The sequence below is a fragment of the Condylura cristata genome, unplaced genomic scaffold, assembly GCF_000260355.1.
Source record: "Condylura cristata isolate star-nosed mole 26May11 unplaced genomic scaffold, ConCri1.0 scaffold00012, whole genome shotgun sequence".
NCBI lineage: Eukaryota > Metazoa > Chordata > Mammalia > Eulipotyphla > Talpidae > Condylura > Condylura cristata.
The window spans coordinates 29,069,994-29,089,859 of record NW_004567113.1 but is presented as its reverse complement, the minus strand read 5'-3'; the positions used below and the strand labels follow the sequence as shown (position 1 = coordinate 29,089,859).

General features: G+C 38.8%; 1 protein-coding gene across 1 annotated transcript; it reads left to right on the top strand.

The window, feature by feature from the left end:
• The first annotated feature begins 23 nt into the window (after nucleotides 1–23).
• On the top strand, nucleotides 24–18,628 carry REST (RE1-silencing transcription factor). Its single transcript, XM_004681468.2, has 4 exons — nucleotides 24–76; nucleotides 1,618–2,521; nucleotides 10,168–10,251; nucleotides 16,145–18,628. The coding sequence occupies exons 2-4, from the start codon at nucleotides 1,627–1,629 to the stop codon at nucleotides 18,031–18,033; spliced, it is 2,868 nt and encodes a 955-aa protein (XP_004681525.1). The 5' UTR covers nucleotides 24–76; nucleotides 1,618–1,626; the 3' UTR covers nucleotides 18,034–18,628.
• The last annotated feature ends 1,238 nt before the right edge of the window (nucleotides 18,629–19,866 follow it).

Sequence of the window (19,866 nt, the reverse complement as noted above, 5' to 3'; positions counted from 1 at the left end):
CGCGAGGGCGCCCGCGGAGCCTCCCCGGTCGTCGCAGAGGGCGAGCCCCGGGGCGCCGAGAACAGCGGGCGACGCGGTAACTTTCCTCCCTCTCCCAGGCTGGGGCTCGCGGGCCGGGGAGGGGGCCGCCTGGGTTGGGAAGCTTTGGTCCCGACCCATCGGCTCCCTGAACTACCCTGCTCTCTTTTAGTGTTGGGGAGCACGGGGGGAAAGCAGGACGAGTGTCGGGGCACCTCCCAAGAGGTAGTGGGTAAATGTGTGCAGTGAGCGGGCCGAGCCGAGAGGAAGCGAGAGCGCCCGAGTTTGCAAAGAGCTGCTTTGTGTTTGGTATTTTGAGAAAATGGCCGAATGCCTGTTTGAGTCAGGAATGCCGCCGCCGAGGCAGGCGCTGGTGGCAGCAGCACATAGGAATTCGTGCAACACGTTGGACTTTCGGGCTGTGCTGGGACGCCCTTCCTGACAAACTTTAAAATTCCTTTGAGGTGGCAGGTAGGGTTTAGGAAGGCATTAGAAAAGTCGACGTTTGGGTCAGTTGCCGAGTCGTCTGGGTTGTTAAGCCCTGGGACAGCTTTTGCCCCCCAGTTTTCTGTGATGGCATTTGATTCCAACTTTCGTTGGAACTCTACTGGTTTGTGTTAGTATGTACTTGAGTGAAACGGGTTACTTTTGCATTTTGGGTTTACCTTTCTATTTTTTAGCACTTGTGTCAGTTATTTTGCTTTTTCTGGTTTACATGAGAACTCCTGATTTGAGAACAGCACCTTTTAGATTAACCTTAACGTGTTAAGACGATTTTAAAAGCTCAACTTGTTTTCAGGAAGGTAATCTTGTAATGGCTTCCACTGGGCAAGTAGGCCATGGCAGCACAATGCAAGAAAGTTGCTGCTTGTGTATTTGGGGCTGCAGTTGTTTTATGAGGGGGCTTGGAGGATTATTTTCATTTGTGAAGTTTTGCATACATTGAGCAACCTTTTATACAAAGAAAAGGGCCTTAATTTTTTTTTTCTTTAACAGATCAAGTCATTGAAAGAAATCAAACCAAGTGGTTACTTTTTTCAGTTTTCTCCTTTTGGAGTTAGTTGAGTTAATATGAAATTCAGTTTAGTCGAACAATTATTAGACTTTCCAAACGTGGGTGTGTTTAAATAAAGGCACAGTATGACTTCTGGGTTACTCTTTTCCTGATTCGGACAAGGAAACTTATTTTGGGGGGGAAGGGGCCTAGAGGGCAGCAGTTTATGATTATGTATTGAATCAAAAAATAACTTGAATTAACCTTAAAAATAAGGTTTATTTTTTTCTACTAGAAAAATTGGGTAGAAGCATACCAGTTGTGGACCTAGTTGATAGATAGGTTGTGTCAAACAGTTACAGATTTTTTTTGTAGGAGTAATAAAATTCTTTTTGTGTCTAGTAAGGGCAAGTCACAATTGTAAGAATAGATTAATGTCTTATTTTTAGTAATTAATGAATCTCATTTAATTTAATGTTTATATTGGAAGTTTTTTAAGTCAAGAATTTACAGTGATGCTTGGATTTTAGATCAGTAAAATTTTGTGTTTAAACTGGTGTTTTTTTATTTTTGTTGTTTGTGTGTCTGTTTTGTTTTTAATTCAGATTACAGTTATGGCCACCCAGGTAATGGGGCAGTCTTCTGGAGGAGGAGGACTATTCACCAACGGTGGCAACATTGGCATGGCCTTGTCTAACGACATGTATGACTTGCATGACCTCTCTAAAGCCGAACTGGCTGCACCTCAGCTTATCATGTTGGCAAATGTGGCCTTAACTGGGGAAGTAAATGGCAGCTGTTGTGATTACCTGGTTGGTGAAGAAAGACAGATGGCTGAATTGATGCCTGTTGGAGATAACAACTTTTCAGATAGTGATGGAGAAGGACTTGAAGAGTCTCCTGAAATTAAAGGTGAACCCAGTGGACTGGAAAATGTGGAACTGGAAAGTTTGGAACTCAGTGTTGTAGAACCACAGCCTGTATTTGAGGTATCAGCTGCCCCAGAAATTTACAGCTCAAATAAAGAACTTCCTCCTGAGACACCTGGAACTGAGGACAAATGCAAGAACTTGAAGACAAAACCCTTTCGTTGTAAGCCATGCCAGTATGAAGCAGAATCCGAAGAACAGTTTGTGCACCACATTAGAGTTCATAGTGCCAAGAAATTTTTTGTGGAAGAAAGTGCAGAAAAGCAAGCAAAAGCCAGGGAATCTGGCTCTTCCACTACAGAAGAGGGAGATTTCTCCAAGGGCCCCATTCGCTGTGACCGCTGTGGGTACAACACTAATAGATACGATCACTATACTGCTCACTTGAAACACCACACTAGAGCTGGAGATAATGAGAGAGTCTACAAGTGTATCATTTGCACGTACACCACAGTAAGTGAATATCACTGGAGGAAACATTTGAGAAACCATTTTCCAAGGAAAGTATATACATGCGGAAAATGCAACTATTTCTCAGACAGAAAGAATAATTACGTACAGCATGTTCGAACTCATACAGGTAAGAGGAAATTGTAATGTATCGGTTTAGCTCACTTCTGATAATAGAGTGGGTAGTTACAAAAGTGTGTTAAAGGAAAGGGACTGGTTTCAAATCCTGGATCAGTCATTTGCTGTTTTTGGGACCTTGGTAAAGTTTTATTTAACTTTTTTTTTAAGTTTCTTCATAGGGATGATAAAGGGTTGGATGATTTAAGTGAAGGAATACAGCACAGATTGTTATTTGGAAAAAATCCATAGAAATTTTATTGATGCTTTCTCCAAAATTATGTAGTGTGGAAACTTGAAATAGAAGATTATTAAGTTAGATGTTTTTTTAAAGGAAATTAATTGAGTGGACAGTGCATAATACACCTAAGATACAGTATTGCAAAGGAATTGAAGGATTAGAAAACCCAATAATTGTTCCTTACATTCTATTTAATAGAAGCTTCAAACTTGGCAAAATACTGGATTTGTGGTATTGAGTTCTTAAATGAAAAAGCTTGTCTCTAAAACAGAAAAGTGCAGTTAGATTTTAAAAAATTGGTGGGATTATCACACTTAAAATCATTTTCCTAAGAAAGCAGAGATGCAGTATGAAAAAAATGGAAGTCTTTTTTTTTAAAGATTTATTTATTTATGCATACAAGAATTGGGGTACAGGCCAGAGGGGCAGGGGCAGTGAGAGGATTCACCAGAGACAGAGTGGGGAGCAGAACAGACAGATTGACGAAGTACACTACAGAGGGGAGCAGTGGGCAGGTCAGGAGAGGTCTGTTGTGCCATGTCTAACTCTGGTCCAGGAGGGATTGAACTTGTGTTATGATAGCTCCCCCCCCCCCATGGAAGTCTTTAAAAAAAGTTTGATCTTAACTCAGATGTAAAGAGAAAGACTCTATACCCGTCTCCTATACTTAGTTTTGTCAATATTTTGTCACTTTTTGTAATTCAGTCTTTAAAAATAACAGCTTTATTGAAATATATTCTACTACCACCACCACACACACAGTTCGTTTAAAGTTGTAATTCAGGGATTTTAGTGTATTCAGAGTTGTGCAACCATCACCACATTCAGTTTTATGACTATTTCATCCAAAGGGAAAACCCCATCTTAGTGATTCACTCCATTATTTTTCCCCACACTCCTTCATTCACTTTTATATTTTAAAGAATCTATTTTATTTATTTATGTATACAAGAACAGGGGTGTAGGCCAGAGGTGTGGAGGGTTGAGGATTCATCAGAGACAGTGAAGAGCAGCACATGTGGATCCACTAAAATACATTGCTGTGGGGAGCAGAGTAGTCTGCTGTGCCATGTGGGTGAGCTCCCTGGCTGGGGTTTGTTGCAGTGATTGCTTGATAGGGCTGAGACTTCAACCTCTGTGCCACAGGGACGCTTTTAATTCACTTTTTAAAAAAGGATTATTTTGTTTATGCATACAAGAGCTGGGGTGTAGGCCAGAGGTGCAGGGGGTGGGGGTGGGGTGGTGGAGTGAGAGGATTCACCAGAGACAGAGTGGGGAGCAATAAAAGCAGATTGAATGAAATACACTGCTGAGGGGGGCAATGGGTGAAATAGGAGAGTTCTGCTGCGACAAGTGGGTTAGCTCCCTGTGGGGGATTGAACTCAGTACTGACTGCAGTGGGTGCCCATAGCTTCACAATGCTGAGACTTAAGCCCTGGCACCACTAGAGGGGACACCCCCCATTCACTTTTACATTGATTTTCAGAGCTTTGTAATTAAAGGGTCTTACTTTTGCAAGGAATGTTTGTAATTGGTAGTTAATCTTAACTTTTCTTGGTAAGAGTTGATAACTTCGAGAAGTGATCATTGGTCTGAACAAACTGGGATAATCAAGTACTGTACTACAAATCACAGCTGAAAAAGTGATGTGGGGTGCTATATGCATCAATTTCCTTTTTTTTCTCCCAGGATTGAATGGCACAGGTAAAGTTGGGGCAGAGTGGGGAGAGGGATGTCACTATGCTTTTAAAAGTGGTAGTTTGGCTGGCCCTTCCTGGTGGCATGCAGCACAAGGAAGCATAAGCCACTTCCGCATAAGTTCGATCCCGCCTGCCCCAGAGGAGATTCCCCTCAACAGTGTACTTCGTCTGTTCTGCTCCCCGCTCAGTCTCTGGTGAATCCTCTCACCCTCCGCATCTCTGGCCTGTACCACAGTTCTGTACAAATAAATAAATAAATATATATAAAAAAAAGTGGTACTCTTAAACAGTAAAACTTAAAGTGACATTCTTTTGCAAGAAAAGACCATCAGCAAGATTTCTAAGCTCCAGCAGATTGTATTTAAAACTTTAAATCCAGTTAAGTAAAAGAATCTGTCCTTTTGGAATTGTAATCTGATTTGATTTTCTTTCCAGAGAAGTTCAAACATTAAAAAAACACAGTGTAGGTAGCAAGTTATATGGGAGCCCAATCCACCAGTGGCCACCCCCCAACCCCCATTAATCACTAAATAACCTCATTAGGCCCTCCCTGGTGGTGCAGTGGGTTAGGACACAGCACTGCAAGCTGAAGCTTGCAGCAGCCACTTAAGTGGAAGGTGGATCCCTGGCCCTGGAGGTGACCCATAAGGCACGGCAGACCTCTCCTGACCTGCCCACTGCTCCCTCAGCAGTGTCCTTCATCAGTCTGCCTGATCTGCTCCCCACTCTGTCTCTGGTGAACCTTCTTGCTGCCCCTGCACCTGTGGCCTGCGTGTACCTCAGTTCTGTACGCACAGATAAATAAAACTTAAAAAAATAAAACTTAAAAAAAATTAACCTCATAATATTCCCGTGACTTCCCCTGTTAATATCTAAAACTATTCCAACTAGTCATATTACTTTGGTTCATGAATACTTCTTGTGTGGTCATCAGTTTTTCCCCTTTTATTTAAGCTTTTATGAACCTTGGGGCCTAATTTAGAATTAGCAGTAAATGCTATTGAGGTTTCAAGGTAGTAACTATGACATGATCAAGTACGTAACTTTTATGGGTACTACCTTGAGGAATTTTTAAAAGTACATATCCTCCCAACCACTCCGAAAACCAACATAAGAAAATAACCACTAGCCCCCCAATGTCTTCATTTTGAATTTTGAAATACATTTGAATTTTCATCTTTTTTCAGTTGATTTTGGTTACTTCAGAACTTGTGAATCTTTGAACACTTAGAAGAAATTCCAGAAAGCTAAAATTTTTTTCAGTAATCTAAATTTGTCTATTTAAGAACTTTTTTAGAATAAAAGGTAAATAGCTGGAAAAATTGAATATTTGTGAATTTCCAATTTTTTGTATAAAGCTCTTTTTTAGATATTAGCTATTTTTGTAATTTCTTAATTTTTTAGATATACATTTATTTATGCATACAAGATCTGGGGTGTAGGCCAGAGGTGGGGGAGGTGAAAGGATTCACCAGAGACCAGTAGGGAGCAAAACAGGCAGACTGAAAACACTGCTGAGGGGAGCAGCAGGTGAGACAGGAGAGGTCTGCTGTGCCATGTGGGTCAGCTCCCTGGTGGGGATCTAACTTGTGCTTCAGTGGCTGCAGATTGCTTCATAGTGCTGAGACTTAACCCCTTGTCTACCATGGAGGCCTCTGGATGACTAATTAATGGCTATATTTCATAACCTTATAATTGTTCATTACTTTTTTTTCTTCCACAGTGACATCTTAAAACTTAACTTGGTTTTAATGCTTTTTGAAAACATTTTTCTCCTATAGTATTATTATCTTACTTGTAATATTTTTAATTTGTAATTTAAAAAATTTGGAAATAGGGGCTTATCTGGTGGTACAAAGGGTTAAAGTGCAGCCCCACTCCAGCATGAGTTCGTACCCCCACCAGGAAGGTGACCCACATGGTGCAGCAGACCTTCCCTTGTCTTGCCTGTTACTCCCCATAGCAGTGTATTTCAGTCACTCCACCTGTTCTGTTCCCCACTCTATCTCTGGTGAATCTGCATACCCCTGGCACCTCTGGCTTTTACACCTCTGGCTTGTGGAAATTGTACCCCAGTTCTTGTATGCATAAATAAATAAATAAATAATTTTTGAAATGGTGAACAATTTGATACATAAAGGATAATATTTTGATTATGTAATATCTGATGTTAAATGCATGGTTAAGACAATTTATGGAAAAATATGTTTGTAGCCTACTTTTCAGATTTACTTAATAGGTCTCTTCTGTTCTTCTGTTCTTATGTACTTACGAACTGTGTACTGTGTTAATCTTTCAAAATAGCTCATTGAGGAAAACCAGGTAAGTATGTAGCCCATTTTTACTAAGAGGAAGACATCAGGCTCGAAAGCCTGTGCCCCCAGGTCACATAGAAGTAAACTAAGTTAAAGTTCAGAGTTTCTTTTAATAGGTAATTGTCTTGATGTAACTGTTGAGGATTATTTTCATTTGGGTTCATTTATGGGTTTTTAATTTCTTAGCTTGGATAATTAAACTAGTTCACATATTTTACTTTAAAGGATGACAATTTTGCCATTGTGTGGACCTGAAAAAAATCACTTCTAGTGTTTATGCCTATTTAGTAGATTTACATAAATAGAACAACTTATTCTGTTGTAAACAATTTATAAAATTATCCTTAACTCATCCTTCAAGATAATCTGTTTGTATCTCATTTTCTTCTATTAACTTTTTTGTTTAACCATTTTGTATACATAAGTACATACTATATTCTCCACTGTGGATTGCCTATTGTGGATATGTCACGTAAATGGAATATGTAGTTATTATTATGTTTTTTCACTTAGCATAATGTTTTTAAGGTTTACCTATGTTGTATGTATAGTACTTGTTTTCCTCTTATTGCCAAATAAGACTCTAGTGTATGGATGCACAACATTTTGTTTATCATTCATAAATTAATAGGTATTTGGATTGTTTTTATTTCTTGGCTATGATGAATAGTACTGTTATGAGTTTTTTGTATACATTTTTGTGTGGATATATTTTTTTTCTCTTGAGTGTTATATATCTAGGAGTAGAATTGATAGGCTAAATGGTAACTTCAGTCATTTGAGGATCTGCTAAACTGTTTTATTACTTTACAGTCCCACCAGTGGATGTGTTCCATTTTTTTCTACATCATAAACAATATGTGACTCTGTATTTAGATTACAGTCATTTTAGTAGGTAGACACTTTAATCACATTGTGGTTTTGATTTGCATTGCCAATGCAAATGCATGGCTAATGATAAATGTGCATTTTTTTCATGTGCTTATTGGTCCTTTAGTTTGGTTTTACATTTTAGAAGGGCAGGCTATTTGGAAAAGGAGATAGAAAAGGTCACCTGTGAAATAAGGGGCAGGAGCATTTGGTTATTTTTGAAGATTTATTTATTATTTATGTATACAAGAACTGGAGTGCAGGTCAGATATGTGGAGGTTGACAGCATGAGGGAGACAGCATGGGGAGCAAAAGGTGGATCTACTCAGATACACTGTTGAGGGGTGGGCAGGTCAGGAGAGATCACCTCCTTAGCTGGGGATCAAATTCGTGCTGCAGTGGCTGTGGATAGTTTCGTAAGTACTTCACTTTAACCTGTTGTACAACCAGGCCCCTTCATTTATTCTTTTTTTTTTTTTTTTTTAAAGATTTATTTATTTGTACATACAGAACTGGGGTACAGGCCAGAGGCTCAGGGGCGGTGAGAGGCTTCACCAGAGGCAGAGTGGGGAGCAGAACAGGCAGATCGACGAAGTACACTGCTGAGGGGAGCAGCCGGCGAGTCAGGAGAGGTCTGCCTCGCCATGTGGTCTCCTCCGGGGCAGGCGGGAATCGAACTCATGCGGAAGCAGCTTTAGATTCTCAGTGCAGTGCTTTAACCCGCTGCGCCACCAGGGAGGTCCTATTCTTAATTTAAAATCTCACAATTTTAGGAAGTGAAGATACTATTAATTTTATAGGTGAGGAAACTAAGGTTTTTCTTTTGTAAAAGATTTGTTTACGCATACAGAACTGGGGTATAGGCCAGAGGTGCGGGGGTGGTGAGAGGATTCACCAGAGACAGTGGGGAGCAGAAATGGAGTATACCACTGAGAGGAGCAGTGGGTGAGACATTAGAGGTTGGCTGCACCATGTGGATCACCTCTTTGGCAGGGGATTGAACTATATATACCACAGAAGCTGCTGTGGCTAGCTTTAACCCATTGTGCCACCAGGGAGGGCCAAAACTGAGTTTGTAAGTAACTTCCCGAAGTCATTATTACTGTCTAGTGGCCAAATATTAGATGAAAGCAAATTGTCAAGCTTTTTATTATTATTACTATTTATGAATAGAAGAACTGGGGGTATAGGCCAGAAGTGCAGGGGGTGAGAGGATTCACCAGAAACAGTGGGGAGCAGAAACAGGATGAGTTACTGAAATACATTAAGAGGAGCAGTAGGCAAGACAGAAGGGGTCTGCTGTGCCATATGTGAGTTAGCTGCCTGGCTGGGGATTGAACTCAAGTCATAGTGGTGATAACACTGAAACTGAACTCTAGACCACCAGGGAGGCCACAAATTGTCATGTTTTTTGTTTTTTTTTTTTTCTTTTTAAAAGTTTTATTTATGCATACAAGAGCTGGGGTATAGGCCAGAGGTGTGTGTGTTTGGTGGGGAGTGAGAGGGTTCACCAGAGGTAGTGGGGAGCAGAATAAATAGGTAGACTGAAATACATTGCTGAGGGGGGCAGTGGATGAGAGAATAGTGGTCTGCTGCTCCACATGGATTAGTTCTCTGGCCAGGTATTGAACAAGCTTTAGTGTCTGCCCATCCCTTCATAGTGCTGATACTAAACCCATGTTGACGTTTTTTTGTCCTCCACCTACAGTCTGTTTTTTGATTGATCATCCATGTCCAAAAAATACATATTTCTAACCTTTGAGTCATAAATTCTTCAGCAAGTCATTGACATCTCATCTTTAGTTGTTTTCAATTCTTACAACTTCATTGTATAATTTGTTTTAGCACTGACCTGTGTTATGAAATGATACCTATCACAGGGAAAGAGCTTAATGCAACAAACAACATCCCCACTCAAATTGTCCTTGTTTTAATAAAAGCAAATAATTTTAAATGGCAGATTTATCATTTATAAACATTAAAAAAAAACCCTAAATCATAACCTCAGAAAGTTGGGTAATTTTTTAAAGGATAATTCTAATTAGAATAAAATGCCTTTTTGATACCTTATAAAGATAATTAATTAGGTGTGGCAGACCTCTACTGTCTCGCCTGCTGCTCCCTTCAGCAGTGCACTTCAGTAGGTCTGCCATTTTTGCTCACTAATCTGTCTCTGGTGAATCCTCAAGCCCTCCACCTGGCCTGTACCTTGGTCTTGTATGCATAAATAAATAAACCTTCCAAAGAAAACAAGATTACTCAGTTCTTAATATTTAATATGATAATATGTGTCATTACAGTGAAAATTAAAAGGCTGTGAATATCTAGAATGCCAGTGACATTTCTGGTCACTAAAATGTAGTTATATGGGTTATATGGACTCTGAATTAAATCATTTGTATGGCTAACCTAACTCTTACCAGCAACAGAAAAATTGTTCAGGTATTTCAATACTGAATGTTGTATAATTGTTAATGAGAATTGTATTTGCCCTGTTCTATCATATTTAAAAACTAATTTTTTTTTTTTGTAGGAGAACGTCCATATAAATGTGAACTTTGTCCTTACTCAAGTTCTCAGAAGACTCATCTAACTAGACATATGCGTACTCATTCAGGTTGGTAAATGGGAACTTTTCTGTCATTTTAAGTAAACTTCCATTATAAGGAAATCCTTCTAAAACTAAAATTCAGTTATTATTTATGATTATACTTTAATATAAATGAGCCTTGAAAATCACTGTTGACTGTTAGTGTGGTGCTATATTTGAATGGAAATTCTTACCAAGATTTCATAGGTGGGAGCTCCTAAAACAATGTAATTATGTTGTGCATACTTTTTTTGGTGTGGGAGAGGGGGGTGACTTAAATTCACGTTGGATCTTCAAATCTTCAGTAATTCCTTGCCTGATAAAACTTAAACTGATGCTTAAATGAAAGCTGAGTTATTCTTTTTGAACAGTTCTTACTTTATAATAGTGTTTCTTCCTCCCCTCCTCATGCCCCAATGTAGTGTAACACCAAGTTGCACAGTACATGGTTACCAGGTTCCATGGGTTCCTTCTTAGCTTCTCAGCACTGAAGTTGGTTTTGTTCTCTTTGAGTAGTGCTTCTGAGAACTAATTTCTAGAAGTTTAACTTTAGAGAGTGACAAATATCTAACCTGTCTAATCCATCATACCAGTTTATTAACCTACATTAGAAAATATACAGGAGTGTTATACTTAATGATGATGAATTCATCATTCCAGAATTAAATAATGATAACCACTAACTAGAATTGGTCTTCATTATCGAGGCTATGTAGGTGGCCAAGTTAAAAAGCATATTAGCATAGGTGGTCTTGAATTGACAGTTTGTTTTGACCATGATTGACCCTGAGTAATTGCCATGTCTGATTTGGAATAGACTGCACCTCTGTGGGAGAACAATGCTAATAATCTTGCTTTTTACAAAAATCTAAGTTGACCTATATCTCTCAACAGTTACCTTAAATTTGTGTTGTTTGATTGGGTAGCCACTAGTGAAATCAGTCTTAACCTGTTTCTTTGTGACTACTCAAATTTAAAATTTTTCTTGTATTTTATTTTTGTTGGATTTTTCTGTCTTAAGTCAGTGATTGAATGCATGTTCAGATTTGAGCTGAAGAGGTTTGCATAGTGTATCCTTGCAGGCATTTCTTTGTCTTATTAAAGCTCCCTGTTGATTGCATTTAAGAGTTAACACATTTTAATCTGTAATATCCTATATGTTCTACAGTTATCCTCATTTTACAAGTGGTGACCCTAACTCATTGGAGAAATAGGGCTATTTTTCCTGTATAATGTTCCCCTTTTCGATTTATCTGGCTTGCTCTTTTTTTTTTGCTGCTCTTTAGTTTTTCTTCTGTTCCTATCCCATGGGAATTAAATACTTTAATACTGTGTTATTTTATTGCATTTGAAGTCCTATCTGTTGCTGTCATTGGATTAAAATGACTCACTTGCATCTTTCATAAATTGATAATACTTTCATCATTGTGTATCTGTAGTATTTTATACTACTTAAATTTTTGCCTAAATGGTTTTGAGTTTGCTGGGTTTTATTTATTTATTTATTTTAAAGATTTATTTATTTATTCATACAGAACTGGGGTATAGGCCAGAGATGTGGAGGGTGAGAGGATTCACTAGAGAGTGGGGAACAGAACAGGCAGATCGACGAAGTACACTGCTGAGGGGAGCAGCAGGTGGGTCAGGAGAGGTCTGCCACGCCATGTGGTCACCTCCGGGGCAGGCGGGAATAATCGAACTCACGCGGAGGTGGCTTTAGCTTCTTAGTGCTGTGCTTTAACCCGCTGCGCCACCAGGGAGGGCCTGGTTTTTATTTTTTAAATTGTCTTTGCAGTATTTTAAAAGGTAATTTTCAGTATTAAAATTCAGCAAGTCTGTTAATGAATATACATGGAGGCTACTAAAAAGTTGGACTTTATCTCTAAATTTAGTATTGCTAAAACACTTAACTCCGAGAATTTATAGATTATTAAAGCATGAGTTTAGAGAGGATAAATGCTTTCTCTAGGGTTGCTGTTCCTCTAAAGTAGAAGAGCTGTGATTTGTGTACTGATTGCCCCACTCCCACTTACCTCATCATCAACAGCATTAAAAAGAACATGGCTTAGAAAATGGCTTAAGAAGTTATAACATGGGCCTCCCATGGTGGCACAATGGATTAGAATGCAGCACTGCAAGCTAGCACAGCCGCTTCAGTGTGAGTTTGATCCCCCATCCTGGAGGTGACCCCACATGGCATAGCAGACTTCTCCTGTCTCACCCTCAACTCCCTTCGAAGTGCACTTTGTTGATCTGCCTGTTCTGTTCCTCACTCTTGCTCTGGTGACTCCTCTCACTGCCTCTGTACTTCTTCTGGCCTGTACCCCAGCTCGGTAGGCATAAATAAATAAATCTTTAGAAAATGTTACAACATAAAGACATTGGAAGCATAATGTATTGAGAGAACAGTTACTCTCTTTCTCTCTCTTTTGTTTTTAAAGATTTGTGTTTTTTTAAATTTATGCATATAAGAACTGGGGTATATGCCAGGGGTGCTGGGTGAGAGGATTCACTGGAGACAGACTAGGGGAGCAGAATAGACAGACTAACTGAAATATACTGCCGAGGTACAGCTGGCAAGGCAGGAGAGGACTCCTGTACCTTGTGAATCAGCTCCCTGACGCGATCCAACTCATGCCCATGCTCAAGTGGCAGGCAATAATAGCTTGATAGCCCTGAGACTTTAACCCCTGCGCCACCAGGGAGCCTCAGCAGTCACTGTCTTTATTGCCAGTCTCAAACAGGAAACAAAAATGGTTTTTTTGTGTATGAGTGGGTGGTATAACACTTGACATCAACTGAGGTTAGGTCAAATTGAATAGGTAGTTTTTTTCTCTTTTTTTAAAAAGATTAATTTATTTATGCATACAGAACTGGGGTGCAGGTCAGAGGCTCAGGGGGTGAGAGGATTCACTAGAGACAGAGTGTGGGACACAACAGGCAGATTGAAGTACATTGCTGAGGGGAGCAGTGGACGGGTCAGGAAAGGCCTGTGGGTCAGCTCCCTGGCTGGGGATTGGACTCATGCTACAGCAGTTGTGATAGCTTCATAGTGTTGTGCTTTAACCTCTTGCACCACCGGGGAGGGCCCTGGATAGGTGGTTTTTCTGACTGGACTACATGGAGTGAATGAATATCTTGGGTATATTCTCTGTGGTCTGAAGTTTGATCATTACAGGTCAGCTTGAGCATTTTGGCTTTTGTTCATAGGTTTTGTTCATAGGTTTTTTGTTCATTTTGTTATTTTAGGCAAGAAGTGTGTATAGCCTTAATTTTAGGTGAGATTAGGTTCTGTTAAGTTGATATACTTTAAATGACAGAAATTGGCTTATCAGGACTTTGTTTTTATTTCTGAGTTGTTATCAGGTTGTATGCCCTTATACTCTTTGATTAAAATTTTCTTTGTATTCTTTATGAATTTTATGCAACAAAATCACATTGGTCCTTTACTTGGAGCACTTTCATCCATATAGTATATCTTTGCAGGTAAAATTAAGGGATTGGAATGTTGTTTTAGTGAAAAAGAAAGTTGGATATTTTATAGACTATTTATTACCTACACTGATAGTTTTCATTTTGTTGGTGTTTTCCCCTAGTGGTGTTAGACTATTATTACTTGGGTAGTGCTGGACACTCTTTTCACGATTCTCAGGGGGAGATGTTATTGTTTAATCTTGGATGAAATATTCACTGCTGGATAAAATGCGTCCAGTTTATCTTTGCCCTAAGACAGCTTTGAGCATATGGTGCTGGCTAGTTACCATCCTTCTGGCATTAGGAGCTGATTTTTAATATTTTTGTGTTTTCAGTCTAGTGTTTATTAGAAGAGTAACTTGCTAAGTTGTACCTCTACTTGTTACTAAGGTGGAAAAATACTTTTCCTTTCAAGTACTTGATGATAATTAAATAAGCACTATTTTAGTAGCTAGGCCTGTGTAAAAGACACTCAGTGTTGGGTAGGGGCAAGAAAAAAGATACTTGGGCTTGAGACTTTATTTTAAAGATTTATTTTCAGTTATGTAGAACTGTTATAAGAACTGTTATAAGTTATATAAGTTATATATATATATATATATTTATATATATATAAGTTATATAAGTTATAAGAACTGGGGTGTAGGCCAGAGGTGCAGAGGGTGGGGGTGAAAGGCTTCACAGAGACAGAGTGGGGAGCAGAACAGGTAGTGACTGAAATACACTGCTGAGGGGAGCAGCAGGTGAGACAGGAGAGGTCTACTGCACCATGGTGTGACATGGGTGGGGAATGGAACTTGTGCTGCAGTGGCTGGTGTTAGCTTGATAGCCTGAAACTTTAATCCCTGCACTACCAGGGAGGCCCCAGTTTGAGTCTTTGTAAGCATTATTTCACTGAGTTTTGATTTACATAACTGTGAAAGCACACTTATTAAGTATGTAATTTACTGACTTTACGTATGTTGTATCTACCTATTTGACTACCACCTAGATGGATATATGGAACATTTTCCACCATCCTTAGAAAAGTTCCCTTCTTACCCTTTCCTTAGTATACGCAGTCTCCCCGTAATTGATTTTTTTTTTTATAAAGATTTATTTATGCATACAAGAACTGGGCCAGAGGTGCAGGGGTGGGGTGAGAGGATTCACCAGAGACAGTGGAGAGTAGAACATGTGCCTCTGTATATTAAGCAAATATTTGTCCATTGAAATCATTCATTGGAGAGGACAAGACAGGGCTGAGTAAATGAGTAATGTGGCATGTAGTAGAAACTTCTTTATGAATCTATTAATGAACTAACATGGAAAAAAGTTGTCCAGCATGCTACATATTTAATCTGACTTTCCAGGGTAAGTTTTTTCTGTGTGATTTAGTTATTTTATCAGGCATTTTCTAATCATATGATGTGTACCATCTACATGGCTTTGCATAATGTCTGAATAGTTTTGCTTTCTGAAAAAATAAAGTAAGGCTTATAGGAATTTGAGATTGTTTGGCATTAATTTTCATAAATGTCAATTTCCGTTTTTCTACTATGCATTCCATTGGACCAGTGGGGTATGGATACCATTTGGTAATATTTACTAAAGTGTGATCTAGATGGGTATGTATTCAGGTAGAATGTGTTATTCTTACGCATTTCATTTGGGGGTGGGGAGGTTGGTTTTATATGTGCCAGTGATTATGACCTTGTTTGCTTACCTTTTAAATACCATATCTATTTGTATGTTCTTTCTCATTTACCTAGTGTCTTTGCCTGCCTTTTAGAAAAAGGTCCAGGTGGGGGTTTGAATCAGGGAATAATTTCTGATTTGGCAATACTTAAAATAGCAACTCTGGCATTGGAAACTTCATTGTGTAAAATTTAGCCAGACTCTTGCCTTGATGGACAAAGGAGGTAAAGAAAAATTTTCTTCACTAAGACTACGGGGTTAGTTTAAAATTCTTGCTCCAAAAGTTCTGAGAGCATAGATGTTTCTTTGAAGTCTGAAAAATATATAGAAGTTTTATTATATTCCATTATACATTATTTTAAAATATAAAATATAAAATATAAAAATATAAAAATTATATTTAAATATAAATTTAAAAATTAAGTTATCTTCTGTGTGATTGTGCTTGTCACAAAATTAACACATGGGACAACAGACTATCAATAATTACTGTCTGCTTCTTGATGGATCTGTGTTCTTTAACAGGACTTGAGAATCCTACTTTGATGAACTTTTTAGGACGTGATTAACTGAGATATATATTCTGGTGTAAGAATTATGTCGAGGGCAAGAGAAAAGATAGACAAATAAATATGGTAAATGTAAGATGCATGATAAAGTTTTTAAAATAGCCTTTGTTGACATCCAATTCCTTATGTATGTATTTTAATAAAATCTTGAAATACTTTCTTGGCCTGCCGCTTCTCTAACATCTCTTGTTTACCTTCAGGTGAGAAGCCATTTAAATGTGATCAGTGCAGTTATGTGGCCTCTAATCAACATGAAGTAACCCGACATGCAAGACAGGTTCACAATGGGCCTAAACCTCTTAACTGCCCACACTGTGACTACAAAACAGCAGATAGAAGTAACTTCAAGAAACACGTCGAGTTACATGTTAATCCACGGCAGTTCAATTGCCCCGTGTGCGACTATGCAGCTTCTAAGAAATGTAATCTGCAGTATCACTTCAAATCTAAGCATCCTACCTGTCCTAATAAAACAATGGATGTCTCAAAAGTGAAACTAAAGAAAACCAAAAAGCGAGAGGCTGACTTGCCTGATAATAATGTTACCAATGAAAAAACAGAGACAGAGCAGACAAAAACAAAGGGGGATGTGGCTGGTAAGAAAAGTGAGAAGTCTGTAAAAGTGGAGAAAAAGGATGTTTCAAAAGAGAAAAAGCCTTCTACTAACACCTCAATACATGTGACGACCAGAACTCGCAAATCAGCAATGGAAGCTAAAGATGTGGATATGCATACAGGAAATAATTCAGAGAAAACCTGTAAAACCAAGAAAAGCAAAAGGAAGATGGAAACTGAAGCCCATTCCTTACAGTGTCCTGTTAATGATGAGGAACCTGTGACAAAAAAGAAAAAAAAGGCAGAAAGCAAATCCCCAAATAGTCAGGAAGTACCAAAACGTGACAGCAAAGTAGAAGAAAATAAAAAGCAAAGTACTGGCATGAAAAAAAATACAAAGAAGAAAACTCTGAAAAATAAATCAAATAAAAAAAACAGCAAGCCTACTCAGAAGGAGCCTGTCTCACAGGAGCCTGCAGAGGGGGGGGGCCCTTCGGTGGGGCCTGTGCAGACAGAGCTGCCGCCGCCCACGGAGCCTCCTCCTGGGCCTCCTCCGGTGCAGCCTGCTCAGACAGAACCTCCTGCTGCTGGGGGACCCGTGCAGATGGATGTTGCTCAGGAGGGGTCTGTTCAGATGGAACCTCCTCCTCCCCCCATGGAGCCACCTGTGCAGATGGAGACAACTCCTAAGAAGTCACCTCGAAAAGATAACAAAAAGGAAAAGTGTAATGAACAGAGTGAAATGGCACGGCAGGAGCAAGTTCTCATTGAAGTTGGCTTAGTGCCTGTTAAAGATAGCCAGCTTGTTAAGGAGAGCGCAGATGCACAGGATCTCTCACCACCCTCTCCACCGCTGCCAAAGGAAAACCTGCAAGAGGAGTCAAAAGACCAAAAACTTACAGAAGGCGAAGGAAATAAAGAATCCCCTCTTCAAAACGCAGAAGCAGAAGAGGCAGATAAGAGTCTAGCTGGTCTTGCTGCTAGTGTAGAGGAATCTACCAATACTTCATCCTCTGAACAGAACTTGGGTATGCCAGAGGAAGAAAATGGTAAACATCAGGCTGACACTATGCTTTCTGAAATGGAAATGGACACTGATGAGAACAAAACAGAGAAGCTCCCTGATAAAGACACAGCACATGAAGAACCAGTTTCACCACTGCTGCTTCCTCTCCCAATAGAGCAACACGAAGCAGTGTCCAAATCCGAGGTGGCATCGCCTCCTGCTACTACGGCAGTGAGTGAGTCTCAGGAAATGGATGAAGATGAAGGCATCCATAGTCATGATGGAAGTGACCTCAGTGACAACATGTCAGAGGGTAGTGATGATTCAGGATTGAATGGGGCTCGGCCAGTTCCACAAGAGAACAGAAAAAATGCAAAGGAAGCCTTGGCAGTCAAAGAGGCCGAGGGAGATTTTGTTTGTATTTTCTGTGATCGGTCTTTTAGGAAGGAAAAAGATTACAGCAAACACCTCAATCGCCATTTGGTCAATGTATACTTCTTAGAAAAAGCAGCTAAAGGACAGGAGTAATTAAACTTTGGACAAGGCTTCAGTCTTAGTTTGTAAGATCTATTACATTTTATATTCATTTACAGTAGTCAATATCTTTTTATTTTTAAAATTGCTTTAATTAGTGTCCAGTGTTGATTTTGTAAGTGTCACTCTTCTTAGGACTATGTTTACTTGTTAATATATACATTTTAGCAAACCCAAGGGAGTTAGTCTACTAAACCTGCAGACACCTAAATCTGTTAGCTCATTCATTTAATTAAAAGGAGGCCAAGATGGTTAGAGCTTTCTGTTGGCTTTGTCCAGCTACTTTTTTCTTAGGTCGGTCTTCCTGTTTCACTTTCGCTTATTCTTAGTTTCTTGTTTAGCTCTATAAAAATTGGCATAAGTAGCAAATTACTTGAAAGATTTGCCTGCTTTATATAAAGTTAGCACTTTAAAATTTTTTAGAGATGAAAAGAGACATTTAAATTGAGGAAAAAGTCTCCCAACAATGGACATTGTGTATCAGTCCAAGTATTTACTTTGAGTTTTGATCAATATTTCTTATTTGTGTGTTTAAATTGTCATAAAAAATGATTTTGGTGTGGTTTGGGGTTTTTTTTTTTTTTTTTTTTTTTTTTTTTTTGGTGCTTTAATGGCTTAAAATGTTGCACATTTTTTTTTAACCTATGCAGTTAAATTTTTCTAGATATAGCATTTGTGTTGAACAGTAACACTTTATACATATATATGCATGTTTATTTTTGCCTCTTTGGAGGGGTGCTTTTAGTATTGTTTGCAAAAGGGCAGTTTTCTTTTTCCTTTGCTGCATTTGTCTTTTTTGCAGAATAGTGTGTGTAAGTTTGTGAGCAAATGAAACATAGGTTCAGTCCTTTGATTTTTCACATCCTATTATGCCAGAATCTGTATTCATATAAATTATTTATTTTAAATGGATGTAGTAAATTCACAGCTCTTAGCTTGAACATTGCAATACACGAACCACTAGGTTATATATAAAGTGGATTTTTATCTCAATACCAACCATCAGTAAATTTTTGGACCAGTTTTGGTACCTACATATACTTCCTAATGTACAGTGTTAAGTCATATCTTTGAGGAGAATCTTTTTACAGAGATGGTTGGTATCTGGCTACTCAGCTGAATAAATTGTGAACTGCAACCCTGGAATTAGGTGAGATAATTACTCCAAGTTATACATAAAATTAGTTATGAAACTCAAAAGCCATAGCTATTGTACAGAAAACCTAGGATCAGAAAGGTAGTATGAATGCTGGTAGACCAGCTGCTACTTCCTATGAATACATTGAAAAAGCCTGATGAAACTTTAGTACGGTCCAGATTTTTAAAAAAAATCACACTTCTCAGGGATCTCCACAAACTAGTGGGTGTCCTGGCTGTCATTGTGACAGCCTCTTTCTACAGGTGAGGCCTCAAGTGAATTGCAGCTATCCTGGTGTGGGGGGGGGGGGACACTTCATATGAAAAAAAGGGTTGTACTCCCAAACTTTTTCTGGTAGTTTCTTTGGCCTGGTGCCAAAGAATTTGAAAGAATCCACCATAGGATTTTTCTTGCTGGTAAGTTATTCATTGTGGTATAGATAAAGTATGACCCCGGTAGGGAATCTTGTACGATTTTGATCTCCCATGTTCTATTCAGAAGTAGCCAGCTTATACTTCATTTATTTGTTTTTCCTATTTGGTGATTTCTTTGAGGCAGGTTTCATATTTTGGTAATACACCATGAAAGATTGGGAAAGGTATTGAAGGGTGGGTGGAAAATCTGAGGTTGAAGTTTGAGTTACAGGACATTTGAACTTGGAATTGACTGGGAGGCCAAAGATTTAAAGA

What these genes read in the sequence shown, in the direction of transcription:
- REST (XM_004681468.2), top strand. Translation starts at nt 1,627, where the DNA reads ATGGCCACCCAGGTAATGGGGCAGTCTTCTGGAGGAGGAGGACTATTC. An exon ending in GCATGTTCGAACTCATACAG is followed by an intron (nt 2,522 to 10,167) that starts GTAAGAGGAAAT and finishes TTTTTTTTGTAG; the next exon opens with GAGAACGTCCATATAAATGT. An exon ending in ACATATGCGTACTCATTCAG is followed by an intron (nt 10,252 to 16,144) that starts GTTGGTAAATGG and finishes GTTTACCTTCAG; the next exon opens with GTGAGAAGCCATTTAAATGT.